General features: G+C 36.0%; 2 protein-coding genes across 2 annotated transcripts in view; one reads left to right on the top strand and one right to left on the bottom strand.

The window, feature by feature from the left end:
* The window catches only part of LOC125673750 (mannosyl-oligosaccharide 1,2-alpha-mannosidase IA-like), a 47,145-nt gene that overhangs the window by 7,377 nt on the left and 18,235 nt on the right, over positions 1-21,533 (bottom strand). Inside the window, exons 3-7 of the mRNA XM_056159525.1 lie at positions 17,932-18,012; positions 16,933-17,027; positions 13,507-13,630; positions 1,698-1,791; positions 962-1,077 (exon numbers count right to left, since the gene is read on the bottom strand). Coding sequence (XP_056015500.1) covers positions 962-1,077; positions 1,698-1,791; positions 13,507-13,630; positions 16,933-17,027; positions 17,932-18,012 — 510 coding nt within the window. The remainder of the gene's footprint in view (positions 1-961; positions 1,078-1,697; positions 1,792-13,506; positions 13,631-16,932; positions 17,028-17,931; positions 18,013-21,533) is intronic.
* LOC125673751 (uncharacterized) lies at positions 3,479-6,349 on the top strand. The gene is made up of 2 exons (XM_048910520.2): positions 3,479-4,507; positions 4,601-6,349. The coding sequence occupies exon 2, from the start codon at positions 4,629-4,631 to the stop codon at positions 6,267-6,269; it is 1,641 nt and encodes a 546-aa protein (XP_048766477.1). The 5' UTR covers positions 3,479-4,507; positions 4,601-4,628; the 3' UTR covers positions 6,270-6,349.

Raw genomic sequence — 21,533 nt, 5'->3', positions numbered from 1 at the left:
GTTTTGTTTTATCATATAACTTTTATTTGATTACTAGATAATCTATTCACTGTATTTTATGCATAGTAGAATACTAAATCATTCAAAAATATTTCAACCTATGAAATCAAAAACAAAAAAACCTACGTACCTACCGACCCTTAGAAATTTTGAGGTGAAAGTGGAAACCAACATATATATTTCTTTGCCTTAATTGCATATGATGACTGACAATCCCACAAAATTTGAACAAAATCAGTTGAGCAGTTTCAAAGGATTCAAGTGGAACGGACAGGGCCAAACAAAAATCAGTCTGCAAACAGGCAATACAAAATGCTGATAGATGGGACAGGTGCTTCCTAAGTCATGTGACTTTGACATTTGATCTACTGATTTTACAATGCTTAGGTAGGTGTCTTCTTTTAGCCTTCAGGAACTCATAGACAAAATCTGACAACTACGCAAGATATTACATAAAAGTATGATGGACAGATGGACAAATGGAGAGAACAACGGACAGAAACTGTGATTACTATACACAGGCAAATGTGCCTCGCATGAATTTCATGTGAAATTCACATGAATTTCATGTGAAATTCACATGGATTTCACATGAAAATTTCTATGCGAAATTCATGTTAAAAGAGCATAAAATGTGAATTCACACGAAAAAAAATTTCACGTGAAAATCAAAATCACATTAAAATTTTCGCAAGGAACCAATATGAAAAGTGATATAACACGTGAAAAGTATTTCACGTGAATCACTTTTCATGTGAAATTCACATGAAATTTATGTGAATTTCACGTGAAAGGTTCATGTGAATTTCATGTGAACAGCATTTCACCTGAAAATCATGTGAGGCACATTTGCCTGTGTAGGGCACCTGAGTTATATACACAATGCTTGTTATAAATGTTACATACCTGTGATTTCTACACCTGAGTTATATACACAATGCTTGTTATAAATGTTACACACCTGGACAGCCTCATCATACATTTTCTTGGCCATTTCGTCTTTCTTGCCAGATTGCAGCCATGATTTCAACAGGTACTCATAGAAACTGTCTCCCAGGGCCCCAATAGCTGTGTGACCTATAGATAAATAATTCAATCAAAGTACTGAAAGTACTGAAAATAAATAACTTACAAATACAGTCACCTGTATCAAACTGTCCCCCGGGGTCCCAATAGCTGTGTGAGCTACAGATGTATAGCTTACAAACAAAGTCTTTTTGTAACAAGTATCTATTTCATTTATGTCAGATTTATATTTCCTCATTCCATACTACATGTTAAATAAAACAATGAAGATTGGTTGGGTTTCTATAAATAGGATTGTTTAAAATAAAACAATGAAACAGAACAAGACATTCTTGTCCCTGACCATGATGTTGACTTTCATTAAATTTGACCTTCAGTTATCAATTAACATTGTACGCGACCTTTCATTTCAGTAAGGATGATGTCTCAGTCTTGTATAATTCAAAGGTAATGATCAATACTAAAGCTACAGAGCACAGAACTATTCCTCTACACCAAATCTTGGGTTTCTTAGTACTATTTGTAGGGACTTATCAGTGATTAGCACATCCCTATCTGTATATTATAACCCACGTAGACCATTTATAATGATGTAGCAAACGGTCACACAAACCTCGCCAAAATTCTATTTTTAGTAACAAGTCCCTCCATTCTCTGACAGTTTGACTTACTTTGGCCCCATCGCCCGGTCCGCGGGTTCAGGTAATTGGGATACAGACCATTGGGTTTCTCTATGCTGTTCAGGACCTCCCGGATCTTCATAACCTACAAGTCAAAGTTCCGTAGTTAGTTTTCAAAATCTGTTCCATCACTGAAATCTAAATGGCACACTCCATGTAAATCTACAAGCTATTTAAATGACCACTATATATCAAAATACAAAGGGAAGCTACTCTGTTGTCATTATGATACTAAACGACTACAGAATGAAACAGTTTCCATCACAACCACATTCAAATCTCTCTAGAGAAAGACACCAATGGAAAAGTGAAAACAACTACATTTAAATCTCTCTAGAGAAAGATGCTGGTGGAAAACTGCCAACACAATATTGTTCAATTTCTTCATCAAATATATTCATGTATGTACATCTCTATCTGTAAAAATATTCATTGCTGTTAGAGGTAGTCATTTGATATTGTTACACAGTAGTCAGATGGTTATTATTTTGTGAGACGTTACTTTCACAAGGATGTATTTATTCATAAGACATAACTTTTGTCAATCACTATCTATTGCTTAAGTCTTCTAAAATTACAATTTTATCTACGAAAAATATTGATTGATTGTTTATTGATTGGTTGTATATTGATTGATTGTTTATTGATTGATTGTTTATTGATTGATTGTTTATTGGTTGGTTGTTTATTGATTGATTGTTTATTGATTGTTTATTGATTGATTGTTTATTGATTGTTTATTGATTGATTGTTTATTGATTGATTTATTGTTTATTGATTGATTGTTTATTGATTGTTTGTTTATTGATTGTTTATTCATTGATTGTTTATTGATTGTTTATTGATTGTTTGTTTATTGATTGTTTATTCATTGATTGTTTATTGATTGTTTATTGATTGGTTGTTTATTGATTGGTTGTTTATTGATTGATTGATTATTGATTGATTGTTTATTGATTGATTGTTTATTGATTGTTTATTGATTGGTTGTTTATTGATTGATTGTTTATTGGTTGTTTATTGATTGATTGTTTATTGATTGATTGTTTATTGATTGGTTGTTTATTGATTGATTGATTATTGATTGGTTGTTTATTGATTGTTTATTGATTGTTTATTGATTGTTTGTTTATTGATTGTTTATTCATTGATTGTTTATTGATTGTTTATTGATTGGTTGTTTATTGATTGGTTGTTTATTGATTGATTGATTATTGATTGATTGTTTATTCATAGATTGTTTATTGATTGTTTATTGATTGGTTGTTTATTGATTGATTGTTTATTGGTTGTTTATTGATTGATTGTTTATTGATTGGTTGTTTATTGATTGATTGTTTATTGATTGGTTGTTTATTGATTGGTTGTTTATTGATTGTTTATTGATTGATTGTTTATTGGTTGTTTATTGATTGATTGTTTATTGATTGATTGTATATTGATTGATTTTTTATTGATTGCTCGGCGCTTACGACCATTGAGCAGGGAGGGATCTTTATCGTGCCACACCTGCTGTGACATGGGACCTCGGTTTTTGTTGTCTCATCCGAAGGACGTAGTCTAAACTAAGTAAAAGTTGTAAAATGCAAGAAATAAAGTGTTGGATGAGCAGTTGAATTCTTATGTAAATTGACATCTTTAAAATGCTTCAGCACACTGGTGACCTGGAAGCATGTACTTCAAGCATACTATTAATCCTGATGTGTCGGGGCAGGTGAAGGTCACTGATGTGTCGGGGCAGGTGAAGGTCACTGATGTGTATGGGCTGGTGAAGGTCATTGATGTGTCGGGGCAGGTGAAGGTCACTGATGTGTCGGGGCAGGTGAAGGTCATTGATGTGTATGGGCAGGTGAAGGTCACTGATGTGTATGGGCTGGTGAAGGTCATTGATGTGTCAGGGCAGGTGAAGGTCACTGATGTGTATGGGCTGGTGAAGGTCACTGATGTGTCGGGGCAGGTGAAGGTCACTGATGTGTTGGGGCAGGTGTGGTCACACTGACTGTCTTTTTCTGAGTCAAATATAAAATATATAATTTTGGGCATCACGAAAAAAATGAAATTGTACAAAAAATGTTGGAATTACACTTTGGGAGCATCTAAACAAAAATCCAACTAGGGGGTGGAGGGTTTCTACAAACCCCAGTCTTGATTGGGGGTGGAGGGTTTTTATAAACCCCAGTCTTTATTGGGGGTGGAGGAGAGTCACTATAAACCCCAGCCTTTTTGTGGGGGTGAAGGGTATCTATAAATCCCAGTCTTTATTGGTGGAGGAGGGTCACTATAAACTTCAGCCTTCATTGGATGGAGGGTCTCTCTCTATAAACCCCAGCCCTCAATTTTTTTTCACTCTACCTGGCAGGACTAGTCAGCCATTTCACTACACTTAGGTTTCACAAAAAATCTTAAACATGAAGTCTGAGTTTTCTTTTTTATGAGCAGTCAAAATTTGAGTAAAATCTCAGACTTGGGTCCAACTTTCCATTTATTAAGTTGGGTTTTTTTTGTGTTGAGAAATCCAGACCAGTTCTCTGGACTTTTATCTTCAAAAGCCGTTACATCTTATCCTGGACACCACTTCATTGACATCGAACAGCTATTTCAATATAGAAACTTACAAAAACTTTAAAAATCCGTGTTTATATAACGTTATCTCTCAATACAGGATGATTATTTACACACACCACTTGACGTGTCGGCTGTCACAGTATCATAGTATTGTGCTGACTCTTCATTTATAAGTCTCGATAAACTGAGTAAAGTTCAAAATGATATAATCATGAGGCATAATCACTGAGAAGCAGGTAGGTGGTTTTTCATCTCTCATACAAACATATTCATTTGGAAAAATATGTTTAATTAGTCACCATAATGAAATAGATAAGTTTTGTTTACAGGTTAGTGTCAACTTAAAACCCATGTCTCATGGATCCATTATACAGCGCCCAGGACATGCTGCGCTGTGACTTATGCGACACTCCTGTACCCCCGATGTACTGCGACCTTTGTGAGGTCAAACTCTGCAAGGCCTGTGTCGGGGAGCATATCTCAGATTTATCCAAAGAACATAAAGTTGTGCCATTCACACAACAACCCCACCAAAAATGTCACACCGATAAAGACTGCGAGTTCTTCTGTGAAAACTGTGAGCTTCCTGTCTGTTTAACCTGCGTCACCTCTGATACACACCTAGGGCATAAGTTCACGCATGCTCTGCAAAAACTTCACAAAAACAAACAGGATTTACAGAGAGACTTAAAGGAACTTGAGGAAGAGATTTGTCCAAAATATGAAACAATTGCTTCAGATGTCAAAGCTGAAAAATCCAACTTGGATACTCGTTACGTAAAACTGATAACAGCTGTCGACCAACAGGGAGACGTCTGGCACCGAGAGATCACCGCCATTGTCAACCAATGCAAATCTGACATTGAGGAAATGAAAACCGAACACTTGGCCATTTTAAACAATCATGCAGATGAAATCACACACAGCATTACCGAACTCAAACAGATAATTCTAGATCTGAAGAAAATACAGGACTCCGAAGATTTCTTCCGAGCCTTCGCATACAAATCCAGAAATTCTAAATTCCGAAGATTACCTCCTAAAGTTATATCTCCCAGTTTCTCTCCTCATGAAATAAACACAGATCGGCTCCAGGAAATGTTCGGTTCTCTGTCGCCATTATCCATTAACACAGAACATGGCGACACAATGAAGTCAGCAGAAGCTGTATCGCCTCCTCCAGTCAAACCACTGCTTGATGAACCGCGACTCACCGACTCTATAGACACTTGGCATCTAGGATTACGCAGTGTTAGCTGTCTCATTGATACAACATTCTGGATATCGTCGGAAGACTGTTTCCTCGATCTCTACGACCTCCAGGGCAAACTACTGAAGTCGATCCAAACCAAGTCAGGAAACACACCAAAGGATATTACAGTGACACAGCGGGGGGATCTTGTTTACACGGACACGGAGTCACGAACTGTCAACATCGTACAATATAATCGTGTACGAGAAGCACTCAAACACTGGGAAATTAAGCCTGGCCATGTCTGCCGCTCCTCCGCCGGTGACCTTCTGGTTATCATGGACAGTGATGATGGCTGCACCCCATCTAAAGTTGTCCGTTGTTCCGGTACTGCAGAGACACAAACCATTCAGTTTGATGATCTGGGCCGTCCTCTCTATTCATCTGGTTATTATAAATACATCAGTGAAAATAGGAACCTGGATATCTGTGTGGCTGACAATGATGCTGAAGCAGTAGTGGTGGTCAATCAGTCAGGAAATCTCCGATTTAGATACACTGGTCATCCCTTTAATACCAAGCAATCATTTGATCCAGTCGGCATCACTACAGACAGCCAGAGTCACATCCTGACATCAGACTGCAAGAATAACCGTATCCACATCCTAGATCAGGACGGACAGTTCCTCCGTTACATTCACAACTGTGATTTACGCGATCCATGGGGTTTATGCGTGGACACTGCAGACAACCTCTTTGTGGCTGAGTATGAGAGTGGTAAAGTGAAAAAAATAAAATACACATAAATTGTAGAGGTGTGAATTGTATTCTTAGCAACTGTTAAGAACATGAAATTCAATGAATATCATAATAAGTCTTAGGGGGGGGGGGGGGAATAAAAAATGGAAAAAAACAAAATTTGTTAGAGAGAAACATGTTGTTCCCTTGACAGGTTACTTATGATAAAATGAAAGCGAATAAAGCCCAGAATTATTACATGACATGTGTAACAATGCGCTTCATGAAGTATGCCGGCATCACAGCTAGTTCATACCTTCATGTATTTTCAAAAATGAGATTAGTTTCTTAAGTATTTCCTTCATCATGAAAGATATGGGGTAACATACGGTGAACAAACTGTGATTATCTGACATCATGAAAGATAAGGGGTAACATACGGTGAACAAACTGTGATTATCTGACATCATGAAAGATATGGGGTAACATACGGTGAACAAACTGATTATCTGACATCATGAAAGATATGGGGTAACATACGGTGAACAAACTGTGATTATCTGACATCATGAAAGATATGGGGTAACATACGGTGAACAAACTGTGATTATCTGACATCATGAAAGATATAGGGTAACATACGGTGAACAAACTGTGATTATCTGACATCATGAAAGATAAGGGGTAACATACGGTGAACAAACTGTGATTATCTGACATCATGAAAGATATGGGGTAACATACGGTGAACAAACTGTGATTATCTGACATCATGAAAGATATAGGGTAACATACGGTGAACAAACTGTGATTATCTGACATCATGAAAGATATGGGGTAACATACGGTGAACAAACTGTGATTATCTGACATCATGAAAGATATGGGGTAACATACGGTGAACAAACTGTGATTATCTGACATCATGAAAGATATAGGGTAACATACGGTGAACAAACTGTGATTATCTGACATCATGAAAGATATGGGGTAACATACGGTGAACAAACTGTGATTATCTGACATCATGAAAGATATAGGGTAACATACGGTGAACAAACTGTGATTATCTGACATCATGAAAGATATGGGGTAACATACGGTGAACAAACTGTGATTATCTGACATCATGAAAGATATGGGGTAACATACGGTGAACAAACTGTGATTATCTGACATCATGAAAGATATGGGGTAACATACGGTGAACAAACTGTGATTATCTGACATCATGAAAGATATGGGGTAACATACGGTGAACAAACTGTGATTATCTGACATCATGAAAGATATGGGGTAACATACGGTGAACAAACTGTGATTATCTGACATCATGAAAGATATGGGGTAACATACGGTGAACAAACTGTGATTATCTGACATCATGAAAGATATGGGGTAACATACGGTGAACAAACTGTGATTATCTGACTTCATGAAAGATGTGGGGTAACATACGGTGAACAAACTGATTATCTGACATCATGAAAGATATGGGGTAACATACGGTGAACAAACTGTGATTATCTGACATCATGAAAGATATGGGGTAACATACGGTGAACAAACTGTGATTATCTGACATCATGAAAGATATGGGGTAACATACGGTGAACAAACTGATTATCTGACATCATGAAAGATATGGGGTAACATACGGTGAACAAACTGATTATCTGACATCATGAAAGATATGGGGTAACATACGGTGAACAAACTGATTATCTGACATCATGAAAGATATGGGGTAACATACGGTGAACAAACTGTGATTATCTGACATCATGAAAGATATGGGGTAACATACGGTGAACAAACTGTGATTATCTGACATCATGAAAGATATGGGGTAACATACGGTGAACAAACTGTGATTATCTGACATCATGAAAGATATGGGGTAACATACGGTGAACAAACTGTGATTATCTGACATCATGAAAGATATGGGGTAACATACGGTGAACAAACTGTGATTATCTGACATCATGAAAGATATGGGGTAACATACGGTGAACAAACTGTGATTATCTGACATCATGAAAGATAAGGGGTAACATACGGTGAACAAACTGTGATTATCTGACATCATGAAAGATATGGGGTAACATACGGTGAACAAACTGTGATTATCTGACATCATGAAAGATATAGGGTAACATACGGTGAACAAACTGTGATTATCTGACATCATGAAAGATATGGGGTAACATACGGTGAACAAACTGTGATTATCTGACATCATGAAAGATATGGGGTAACATACGGTGAACAAACTGTGATTATCTGACATCATGAAAGATATGGGGTAACATACGGTGAACAAACTGTGATTATCTGACATCATGAAAGATATGGGGTAACATACGGTGAACAAACTGTGATTATCTGACATCATGAAAGATATGGGGTAACATACGGTGAACAAACTGTGATTATCTGACATCATGAAAGATGTGGGGTAACATACGGTGAACAAACTGTGATTATCTGACATCATGAAAGATATGGGGTAACATACGGTGAACAAACTGTGATTATCTGACATCATGAAAGATATGGGGTAACATACGGTGAACAAACTGTGATTATCTGACATCATGAAAGATATGGGGTAACATACGGTGAACAAACTGTGATTATCTGACATCATGAAAGATATAGGGTAACATACGGTGAACAAACTGTGATTATCTGACATCATGAAAGATATGGGGTAACATACGGTGAACAAACTGTGATTATCTGACATCATGAAAGATGTGGGGTAACATACGGTGAACAAACTGTGATTATCTGACATCATGAAAGATATGGGGTAACATACGGTGAACAAACTGTGATTATCTGACATCATGAAAGATATGGGGTAACATACGGTGAACAAACTGTGATTATCTGACATCATGAAAGATATGGGGTAACATACGGTGAACAAACTGTGATTATCTGACATCATGAAAGATATAGGGTAACATACGGTGAACAAACTGTGATTATCTGACATCATGAAAGATATGGGGTAACATACGGTGAACAAACTGTGATTATCTGACTTCATGAAAGATATGGGGTAACATACGGTGAACAAACTGTGATTATCTGACATCATGAAAGATATGGGGTAACATACGGTGAACAAACTGTGATTATCTGACATCATGAAAGATATGGGGTAACATACGGTGAACAAACTGTGATTATCTGACATCATGAAAGATATGGGGTAACATACGGTGAACAAACTGTGATTATCTGACTTCATGAAAGATATGGGGTAACATACGGTGAACAAACTGTGATTATCTGACATCATGAAAGATATGGGGTAACATACGGTGAACAAACTGTGATTATCTGACATCATGAAAGATATGGGGTAACATACGGTGAACAAACTGTGATTATCTGACATCATGAAAGATATGGGGTAACATACGGTGAACAAACTGTGATTATCTGACTTCATGAAAGATATGGGGTAACATACGGTGAACAAACTGTGATTATCTGACATCATGAAAGATATGGGGTAACATACGGTGAACAAACTGTGATTATCTGACTTCATGAAAGATGTGGGGTAACATACGGTGAACAAACTGATTATCTGACATCATGAAAGATATGGGGTAACATACGGTGAACAAACTGTGATTATCTGACATCATGAAAGATATGGGGTAACATACGGTGAACAAACTGTGATTATCTGACATCATGAAAGATATGGGGTAACATACGGTGAACAAACTGTGATTATCTGACATCATGAAAGATATGGGGTAACATACGGTGAACAAACTGATTATCTGACATCATGAAAGATATGGGGTAACATACGGTGAACAAACTGTGATTATCTGACATCATGAAAGATGTGGGGTAACATACGGTGAACAAACTGATTATCTGACATCATGAAAGATATGGGGTAACATACGGTGAACAAACTGTGATTATCTGACATCATGAAAGATATGGGGTAACATACGGTGAACAAACTGTGATTATCTGACATCATGAAAGATATGGGGTAACATACGGTGAACAAACTGTGATTATCTGACATCATGAAAGATATGGGGTAACATACGGTGAACAAACTGTGATTATCTGACATCATGAAAGATATGGGGTAACATACGGTGAACAAACTGTGATTATCTGACATCATGAAAGATATGGGGTAACATACGGTGAACAAACTGTGATTATCTGACATCATGAAAGATATGGGGTAACATACGGTGAACAAACTGTGATTATCTGACATCATGAAAGATAAGGGGTAACATACGGTGAACAAACTGTGATTATCTGACATCATGAAAGATAAGGGGTAACATACGGTGAACAAACTGTGATTATCTGACATCATGAAAGATATGGGGTAACATACGGTGAACAAACTGTGATTATCTGACATCATGAAAGATATGGGGTAACATACGGTGAACAAACTGTGATTATCTGACATCATGAAAGATAAGGGGTAACATACGGTGAACAAACTGTGATTATCTGACATCATGAAAGATATGGGGTAACATACGGTGAACAAACTGTGATTATCTGACATCATGAAAGATAAGGGGTAACATACGGTGAACAAACTGTGATTATCTGACATCATGAAAGATAAGGGGTAACATACGGTGAACAAACTGTGATTATCTGACATCATGAAAGATATGGGGTAACATACGGTGAACAAACTGTGATTATCTGACATCATGAAAGATATGGGGTAACATACGGTGAACAAACTGTGATTATCTGACATCATGAAAGATAAGGGGTAACATACGGTGAACAAACTGTGATTATCTGACATCATGAAAGATATGGGGTAACATACGGTGAACAAACTGTGATTATCTGACATCATGAAAGATATGGGGTAACATACGGTGAACAAACTGTGATTATCTGACATCATGAAAGATAAGGGGTAACATACGGTGAACAAACTGTGATTATCTGACATCATGAAAGATATGGGGTAACATACGGTGAACAAACTGTGATTATCTGACATCATGAAAGATATGGGGTAACATGCGGTGAACAAACTGTGATTATCTGACATCATGAAAGATATGGGGTAACATACGGTGAACAAACTGTGATTATCTGACATCATGAAAGATATGGGGTAACATGCGGTGAACAAACTGTGATTATCTGACATCATGAAAGATATGGGGTAACATACGGTGAACAAACTGTGATTATCTGACATCATGAAAGATATGGGGTAACATACGGTGAACAAACTGTGATTATCTGACATCATGAAAGATATGGGGTAACATACGGTGAACAAACTGTGATTATCTGACATCATGAAAGATATGGGGTAACATACGGTGAACAAACTGTGATTATCTGACTTCAGACCTGGAAATCCAAACAAGAAGTGCTCTCATCTCACCAAAGAATCAATAATTCAACCCTGAGGGTCAAGGTCACATTTAGATACCTGGCTTTCCTACTAGCTCGATCAGTAAAGCACTGGACTGTTTTGTTAAACGCGACAGGTTCAATCCTCAGCATTCATATACTTAGACGCTGTCACTTCTGACTTCCACGAGAGTGACTGCCCCAGGAGCTACACCCCAAAGGCACTGGCACTCCGGAGAGTCAGGAAACCTTTCTCTTCTCTCTCTCCCTGGAGGGGGACAATGTCACGGTGGTAGTGTTAGATACAGGGCCTTTATACTAGCTCTCGCTAGAGGGCTTACCCAAATTTCCCTCCACTGGTACAGCGCTGGACTGTCGTGACAGAGGTCCTCAGTTTGATCCTTATCAGAGACATACATACTTGACTCTATATAAAGCATATAAAGCATCACAGTTGACACCCTCTTGTATTTTCAAATGTAAAATTCATTTCTTATACAATATAAGTGTTAATTTTAGCGAGACACAAATTTAGTGATATTTCCGTAAATTATTGGTATACATATTTAGTGAGAGCTGATTTTAGTGACTTTATAATTCCAAGGAAGATAGCTTTTACTTCCGATATGGAATAAATCGTTAGCAATATTCAATTATACACCTATTTACTGGCTATGAGGACAATAGCAAGTTTATTGTCCCCTCAAGACAGCAACTATTTCCCAAGGCGTAGACTTCACTTGTGTCGGAGATACCAAAGTGAAGTAAACTAACATTCGACATTAGCCTAAATGGAATTGACCAAGGTGACCCAAGTGGTAACCTAATTATAGTTATCAGATTTTGACATCACAGAAAAGAAAACACGGGAAAATATAGCATCTGGTAAATAGTTTCGAGATTATTCCCCCTAGGCCAGATAGTTCAGAAACTATTTCACAGCTAGCATTATCCAGAAATAGCAAATTTATTCACCTAACATTGATACCGCCTGGACAAGGTCCGATTGTTAAACAAGGAAGATACCGCCTGGACAAGGTCCGATTGTTAAACAAGGAAGATACTGCCTGGACAAGGTCCGATTGTTAAACAAGGAAGATACCGCCTGGACAAGGTCCGATTGTTAAACAAGTAAGATACCGCCTGGACAAGGTCCGATTGTTAAACAAGGAAGATACCGCCTGGACAAGGTCCGATTGTTAAACAAGGAAGATACCGCCTGGACAAGGTCCGATTAGAGACATGATAGATGTTTGTACCTTTAACATGTGGTAGATTGACAGGCTTTTCATAGAATATCAGGAGGAACTTTGTGGAGTATTCTAGAATCAATTTGTTAACAGAGTTGTGCGTATAGCACTGATGAGAGTCTTATCATATTTACACAAAAGGTTGATGCAAGGATTTTGGAGGATATCGAAGAGTCAGTTCAAGATTTATAGGCTGGAATTAGTTATGTCTACCTTAAGGAACACTAAATAAAGAAAGACAACTCTTCCAGCTTAGTTTTACCTTGAATAACATGGTCGTTCTTCTTGTTTTAGTCATTAACAGGTTTTTAACTAAATGTCAGGAAATATTCCCATCCAAGACCTTTCATTGGTAAATCCGACCAAGCTTTCAAATTTTATAAATCTTTGGTTTCTGAGACAAAATTTATGGGTAGAGGATTATTGAAAAATACCACAAAATGCTGATAGGGCAACACAAGCTGACAATTTGACCCACTCTGTGGTTTTTTTATTTGATATGTTACATGCTCGTCTTTCAAAATAAGTAAACATCAACCCACCCTCACCCCCTCCCAAACAGCCTCACTAGACACCGATCACAATCATAACTTCTTCACAGATAATTCAATCTGTTCTATTTTAAAAAATGTAATGAATTCAAACTCACCTTGTCTTTGTAGACACTTTTCCCGCTGATTTCCGAGAGGTAAACAAATTCCAGATGGAAAGATCCGAACTCTGCCAGGATAGAACATCCTCCGGACGCCCAGCCCCAGTTACGGGCACTCCCCCTGAAAAATAAAAATAAGATTACAACCAGTCGAGTTACAAGTACTCCCACAAAATACAAATTCAATTACAGCCAGCCTATTTATAAGTACTGCCCCAAAATTAAAAATCCAATCACAACCAGCGCAAGTTAGAAGCACCCCCCCCCCCCTCCCTCCCTCCCTGAAAATAAAAATAAACTTTTGACAATTACACAGCTATGTAGAAATGCACTCATTGTGACCCTACTCTCTGGAGTTACATGAAACTGCACAAAATGTTTTGCCCCTCATTTTTCACTAAATGTTTGGTGGGGACTGCTTTATAGATAGTTTTGATGCATTTTGAATTTAGTTTTTTATTGCGTAAAGTACCGCTATAACATATGTGGCATCACTAATAACGAGCCTTTATTTCAATCTCTATGACTGTGTAATAATAATGTGTTCAAAGGTATTAAATATCATACTTCAAATTGACTGCAGTGTTGATAATTCAATGGCCAAATATTTGTTTACATGGTGACCATTTAATTTGATGAAATAAATTTAAGTCAGCAGCTGATGTCAGGGCTTTCTGTAGGTTTATATTTAAGAAACTCCTAGCCTCTGTCACAGTAGTATTGTGACGTACGTCAACACATAGACATGACGTCACACTTCGTCTCACCCTGCCTTTCATCAACATTGCACGATGCACTGTATTTTGGAGGTAGGAGACCGCAATATTGGGGTGATAATCCACGTATGTTCACAATCTTAATCCGAGGTGTGACTTGCAAAATCTTTGCTACACATGTTGTATTTTTTCAAATCATTACGCTCTCTCAGTCCCGTGCTTTAAGCTAGTTCATAATCCGTTCATAGTCAATATGAACGGATTGTGTCGCGAGCTGAAATTGGTTGGTTCCTAGAGGAATATGCGATTTGTAATATAAATATACTGCTATAATCATTATCATACAAATGCATCACACCCCAGCGTACAGGTATAACAAATGATTAAACAGACACAAAATGTTTATGTACGTCCTTACAGAGAGAAGTCTGGTACACAAATACAATATTACTTTGAGAGTGTTTTAATATTCATATTAGCAGTGCCTTGATATCAGAGTTAGCAGTGTCTTGATATCAATGTTAGTCTTGATATCAGTAATAGCAGTGCCTTGATATCAGTATTAGCAGTGTCTTGATATCAGTATTAACCATACCTTGATATCAGTATTAGCAGTGCTTTGATATCAGTAGTAGTAGTACCTTGATATCAGTATTATCAGTGTCTTGATACCAGTATTAGCAATACCTTGATATCAATGTTAGTCTTGATATCAGTATTAGTAGTACCTTGATATCAGTATTAGCAATGCCTTGATATCAGTATTAACCATACCTTGATATCAGTATTAGCAGTGTCTTGATATCAGTATTAGCAGTGTCTTGATATCAATGTTAGTCTTGATATCAGTATTAGCAGTGTCTTGATATCAATGTTAGTCTTGATATCAGTATTAGTAGCACCTTGATATCAATGTTAGTCTTGATATCAGTATTAGCAGTGTCTTGATATCAATGTTAGTCTTGATATCAGTATTAGCAGCACCTTGATATCAGTATTAGCAGTATCTTGATATCAGTATTAGCAGTGCTTTGATATCAGTATTAGCAGTGCCTTGATATCAGTATTAGCAGTACCTTGATATCAGTATTAGTAGTGTCTTGATATCAGTATTAGTAGTGTCTTGATATCAGAGTTAGCAGTGTCTTGATATCAGAGTTAGCAGTGTCTTGATATCAGTATTAACAGTGTCTTGATATCAATGTTAGTCTTGATTTCAGTATTAACAGTGTCTTGATATCAGTATTAGCAGTGTCTTGATATCAGTATTAGCAGTGTCTTGATATCAATGTTAGTCTTAATATCAGTTTTAACAGTACCTTGATATCAGTATTAGCAGTGTCTTGAAATCAGTATTACCAGTATCTTGATATCAGTATTAGCAGTGCCTTGATATCAGTATTAACCATACCTTGATATCAGTATTATCAGTGTTTTGATACCAGTATTAGCAATACCTTGATATCAACGTTAGTCTTGATATCAGTATTAGTAGTACCTTGATATCAGTATTAGCAGTGTCTTGATATCAGTATTAGCAGTGTCTTGATTTCAATGTTAGTCTTGATATCAGTATTAGCAGTGCCTTGATATCAGTATTAGCAGTACCTTGATATCAGTATTACCAGTACCTTGATATCAGTATTAGCAGTATCTTAATATCAGTATTAACAGTGTCTTGATATCAATGTTAGTCTTGATATCAGTATTAGCAGTGTCTTGATATCAGTATTAACAGTGTCTTGATATCAATGTTAGTCTTGATATCAGTATTAGCAGTGCCTTGATATCCGAGTTAGCAGTGTCTTGATATCAGTATTAGTAGTGTCTTGATATCAGTATTAGCAGTGTCTTGATATCAGAGTTAGCAGTGTCTTGATATCAGAGTTAGCAGTGTCTTGATATCAGTATCAACAGTGTCTTAATATCAATGTTAGTCTTGATTTCAGTATTAACAGTGTCTTGATATCAGTATTAACAGTGTCTTGATATCAGTATTAGCAGTGTCTTGATATCAGTATTAACAGTGTCTTGATATCAGTATTAGTAGTGTCTTGATATCAGTATTAACAGTGTCTTGAAATCAGTATTACCAGTACCCTGATATCAGTATTAGCAGTGCCTTGATATCAGTATTAGCAGTGTCTTGATATCAATGTTAGTCTTGATTTCAGTATTAGCAGTACCTTGATATCAGTATTAGCAGTGCCTTGATATCAGTATTAGCAGTGTCTTGAAATCAGTATTACCAGTACCTTGATATCAGTATTAGCAGTGCCTTGATATCAGTATTAGCAGTGTCTTGATACCAGTATTGATTCTGTGGTATTAAGGTTTTGATGTTGCCCATAGACTGTGCGGCACTTAAGTTTATTAAGTGTGCAGTACTCACGTTTTAGTGTTGACCATTAAGTGTGCAGCACTCATATTTTAGTGTTGACCATTAAGTGTGCAGTACTGATGTTTTAGCGTTGACCATTAATTGTGCAATACTCACGTTTTAGCATTGATCATTAAGTGTGCAGTACTCACATTTTAGTATTGACCATTAAGTGTGCAGTACTCACATTTTAGCGTTGGCCATTAAGTGTGCAATACTCACGTTTTAGCATTGACCATTAAGTGTGCAGTACTCACATTTTAGAATTGACCATTAAGTGTGCAGTACTCACATTTTAGCGTTGGCCATTAAGTGTGCAATACTCACGTTTTAGTGTTGACCATTGACTGTGGTATTCCTGTCGGTGTGTCAAAGGCTGGCAATAGTTTGTCTGCCACCTTTATAGCTTTTCTCTTGTACATCTGTAAGACCAGGGCAAAACAGAATCCAATCATTAAATGAAAAGAATTACAGCATATTTCATCCCTATCCCAAAATTCACAAAGATAAATATAATAGAAAAATTTAATGTACTGAAATCTGTGACCAATCCAACAAATACAAAAATATTATATTAGCTACGTTTTATTCATTCCTCTTTAAACAGTTTATAATTATTTAAATTATTTATATTTCTGTTAATTACGTGGATTCAAAAACATTCTAAAAATTCATGCTATTGCTGATTCTATTTCTTTACAGCATTTTCTTTTTATTTTTAGTAAATGTCATGTGGGCTAACAGAAATCCCCTAAATGTTATGTGGGCTAACAGAAATCCCCTAAATGTTATGTGGGCTAACAGAAATCTTCTAAATGTCATGTGGGCTAACAGAAATCACTGAAATGTCATGTGCGCTAACAGAAATCCCCTAAATGTCATGTGGGCTAACAGAAATCTTCTAAATGTCATGTGGGCTAACAGAAATCACTGAAATGTCATGTGCGCTAACAGAAATCCCCTAAATGTCATGTGGGTTAACAGAAATCCCCTAAATGTCATGTGGGCTAACAGAAATCACTGAAGTGTCATGAGTGTTATGGACAGAAGCACTTAAAAATCACCTAAATGTGATGTGGGCTCTGGACAAAAGCACTTAAAAATCACCTAAATGTCATGTGGGCTGCTAACAGAAGCACTTCTGGGATCCCACATCATCTTCAAAGAGCCCAAAAATTTCACGCATTTGTAGATGAACTTTCATGGGCAAATTTAAGGTGCAATGTGACTGGGTGACAGGTTATTTGGAACTCTGAAGAGTAAACAGAGCATGTCCACTAGAATTTGGGACGTCCCATTTTTTCAACAACAATGAAAAACACTTACAACATCTCCTGTGAGCGCGTACAGGGACAGCAGACCCCCAACGAAGCGAATGTTCGTCTCAAACACCGACAGCTCAGAAGCCTGAAATAGGAACAAATTGTAATTAAAATAAATTCTGTAAAAACGACTTTCATAATTTTTTTTTACTGAACTGTGGTGTTTTGATTGGTTGTGGGGAGAGATGAAATCAGTGGCATATTATAAGCTTTACACTTCTCATCAATTATTGGATTATGTTAATTACATTGCAACCCATGAGAATAATAAAGCCTTATTCCAAGTCATAATATAATCATCTAATCGAGCTTTTCTAAGACATGTATAAACACTAAACCAACAGTGTGTTTGTAGACTTATGTGACAATTTTCAGAAATTCATTCAGCTCACCGTGATAGTAAAGATTTCTATTATGAAATTTTTTTCTGCAGATATCTGCAGTGTTGAAAAAAATGGAAATTCGTTAAAACTAGAAAACTGACAAGTCAGAAACGGCCCACAATGAATACATCCATCAGGTGATTTAGCACTGAACTACATGTATCTGGTCGGGTTTTGGAATTGGAATAGTTCAGGTACATCCACCCTTAGTTTTTTTCTGGACTCGAAGATATCATGTACCATAACAACTCAGCTTTCATTTAATCAATTTCAAAAACATCAAAGTCCCACAACTCCATGTGAAAAAAACCCGATAAATCTGAAGATCTAAAGGCGACTACTTCCTAATTCATGCATTTAACTTTAAATTCTGTGAAAATATTCTCAAGAAATCTCGTTATTGTGTGCCATAAATTATCTCATTGTAAAAAAAAAAAAAACAGCCGCCCATGGGCCACATTGCTCACCTGAGTCACCTTGGCCCATATATCTAAAGATTCCCCTTATATATTCGTATGTAATTTTTTTTTTTACCCCTATTGTGGCCCCAACCTACAGCCAAGGGCCATGGTTTTTACAAACTTAAATCTGCACTATATCAGGAAGCTTTCATGTAAATGCAAACTTCTCTGGCCCAATGGTTCTTGAGAAGATTTTTAAAGATTTTCTCTAGATATTTGATTGTAAAACTTTGGTCCCCTATTGAGGCCTCATCCTTCCCCTTAAGGCCATGATTTTAACAAACCTGAATCTACACATGCCTGGAATCTTTCATGTAAATGTAAACTTTTCTGGCTCTAAGTTTCTTGAGAAGATTTTTAATTACTAAATTTCCCTATATAATTGTATGTAAAACTTTGATTCCCTATCGTGACCCCATCTTACCCCCGGGGGCTATGATTTTAACAGACTTGAATCTGCATTATGTGATGAATGAAGCTTTCATGTAAATTTGTACTTTCCTGGCCCATTAGTTCTTAAGAAGAGGCATTTTAAAGATTTTCCCTATGTATTTGTCTGTAAAACTTAGATCCCTATTGTGGCCCCTGACTGAATAACAAAATAGTAACGTTCTTCATTATAGCATTTAAGGTAGCTCCATCCTCATGTGACTTATCAATATTAATGGTTAAAAGTGGAAAAACTTTATTAATTTCCACTCAGTATAGTTTAATTCAATTAATAACCAAAGAAAATGTATATGTTGCCACCTTTTTAAAGATGTCAGACATACAAAAACAGAAGTATATATCAACATTAGAAAACACACATTTTCGTTAAACAGAATAATAAAAATAGTTTAAAACTTGTTGAAATGACAAAATTTAAATATCAACAGTTCTAAAAGACCTGCTAATTCATAAATATGTATAGATTAATCATGGATATTAGGGAAACCAATGTATAATAGACACCCAGTTGAGGAAATTCCAGCACACTAGTTATTGCCCTTGACAACATTTTTAAAATCATAAATAATTGATTATCTATGGAAAATATAAACTTTTTCAGTATTAAGAGTATACCAGATTTTTTATTATATGCAGTGAATAATATTCCTCAAAAAGATATATTTCTATCATGCGCAAAGTTTAATTTATTAAGATTTTTGCAAAAACCTATGACGTCACATGAGGATCGATCAACCTTAAGTTCAAACACCAATACTTTACGTATCACAAGTAATTAACAATTGAATTTAATAATAATCATAAGCAATATAGTTTTCATTTAGTTTTTGAGCATATGGTACTGTTTATCAGAAAATAATAGACATATATTTTTTCCATGTTGGAATCTAAACACAATTAAATTCCAAATCAAATATTGGGATCGATGTCAAGCGCACTACTGAGGTAAGAGGATTTTGCCAGGATTTCTTCTGTCCTTATTGTTGAGAAGCTTATTGGAATCTGATTGATCAATCAAGAATTCATCTAAACAGTGGTTTCATACGGACTACTCTTAATACCAAGTCAACACCTGACTTATAGTCTACACTACAACTTGAAGAATTGTGGGATAGCATGTCTCACATACACTAGAATTGTGGGATAGCATGTCTCACATACACTAGAATTGTGGGATAGCATGTCTTGTACTAGAATTCTCTGATTTTGGTGACTCTTTGGATTTGCTACAGTACTGTAGGTTGTCGTCTAGCTGTGACAGATAACTTCATAACTTTTCCTTTCTCCGAGATCGATAAATTACTGTATTGTATGTTTTTGGGGAGGCCTCTAATACATATTAGCTCTAAATCTGAAAATTTTATTTTCTTGTAAAAATGTGCCATTATGATAGTTTTGTATGTACCCATAATCCTTCATAAAATCAAAACTAAGACTAAAATTTTATCGAAATAAAGATTTCAGTTCTGTTGAATATATAGCATTATATAGAAATCAATTTTTTCCGGGAAGACAATAATGTAATTTTGCTTCATTCAGAGCCTGCATGTGAATCAATTTTTAACAGTCACAATTGAATATCAATTACAAAAATGTATGCAGCTTAAATTCTTTTCTTTTTTGTCTCATTGAAATAATAATTTAAAATCACAATTTTACAACAAAACTTTTTGACACCAAAATTACAAGCTATTATTGCTTTAAATGACATGAAAATTGGATTATCAATAAGATCTTATTTTTGTAATTTTTACATTTCATGCATTACAGAATTATGTTTTTCTAAAAATAAATCTAATACTAAAATGTTAAGAAAATCATATGCTTTCTTTTTACTTTTATTTTCTTGCACTGCATAATATGTATCTTGCATATCATTCATTTCACCCACCATACCATGTTAAAGTACTAATGTCAAAACCAATTTTAGAAATAAGGTTTTAACCTTTAACCCCAACCCCCAAACAAAAACAAATCATTGGAAACTGAAGTTTATAATTCATCTTGGTATGTGTACATGCATTCCCCTGTGATTTAATGAAGACGATAACTTCACACACAAGCTTTAACTTTGTTTTTATGCAAGTTGTTAATAAACTAAATACACAACAAGCACCTTCTCCTGATTACAAATATCTCAGTAACCATGACAACAGTTTGAAACACTGACAAGCTAATTAAGATGGATTAGTCATGTGTACAGCTTTGTGTGCTTATTTAAAGGGGCTCTACAAAATGCACCACACTAATGAAAAATCATCCTGAACAACAAAATAAGATTAAAAACTGTAACAGCAGTAAAAACTCCTTCA

The sequence above is a fragment of the Ostrea edulis genome, chromosome 3 (assembly GCF_947568905.1).
Source record: "Ostrea edulis chromosome 3, xbOstEdul1.1, whole genome shotgun sequence".
In the NCBI taxonomy this organism is placed as follows: Eukaryota; Metazoa; Mollusca; class Bivalvia; order Ostreida; family Ostreidae; genus Ostrea; species Ostrea edulis.
The sequence above is the reverse complement of the archived record's forward strand: the minus strand, read 5'-3'. Positions and strand labels throughout refer to the sequence as shown.

Bases quoted from the DNA above. Each gene is read 5' to 3' on its own strand.
- LOC125673751 (XM_048910520.2), top strand. From the start codon at position 4,629: ATGGATCCATTATACAGCGCCCAGGACATGCTGCGCTGTGACTTATGC.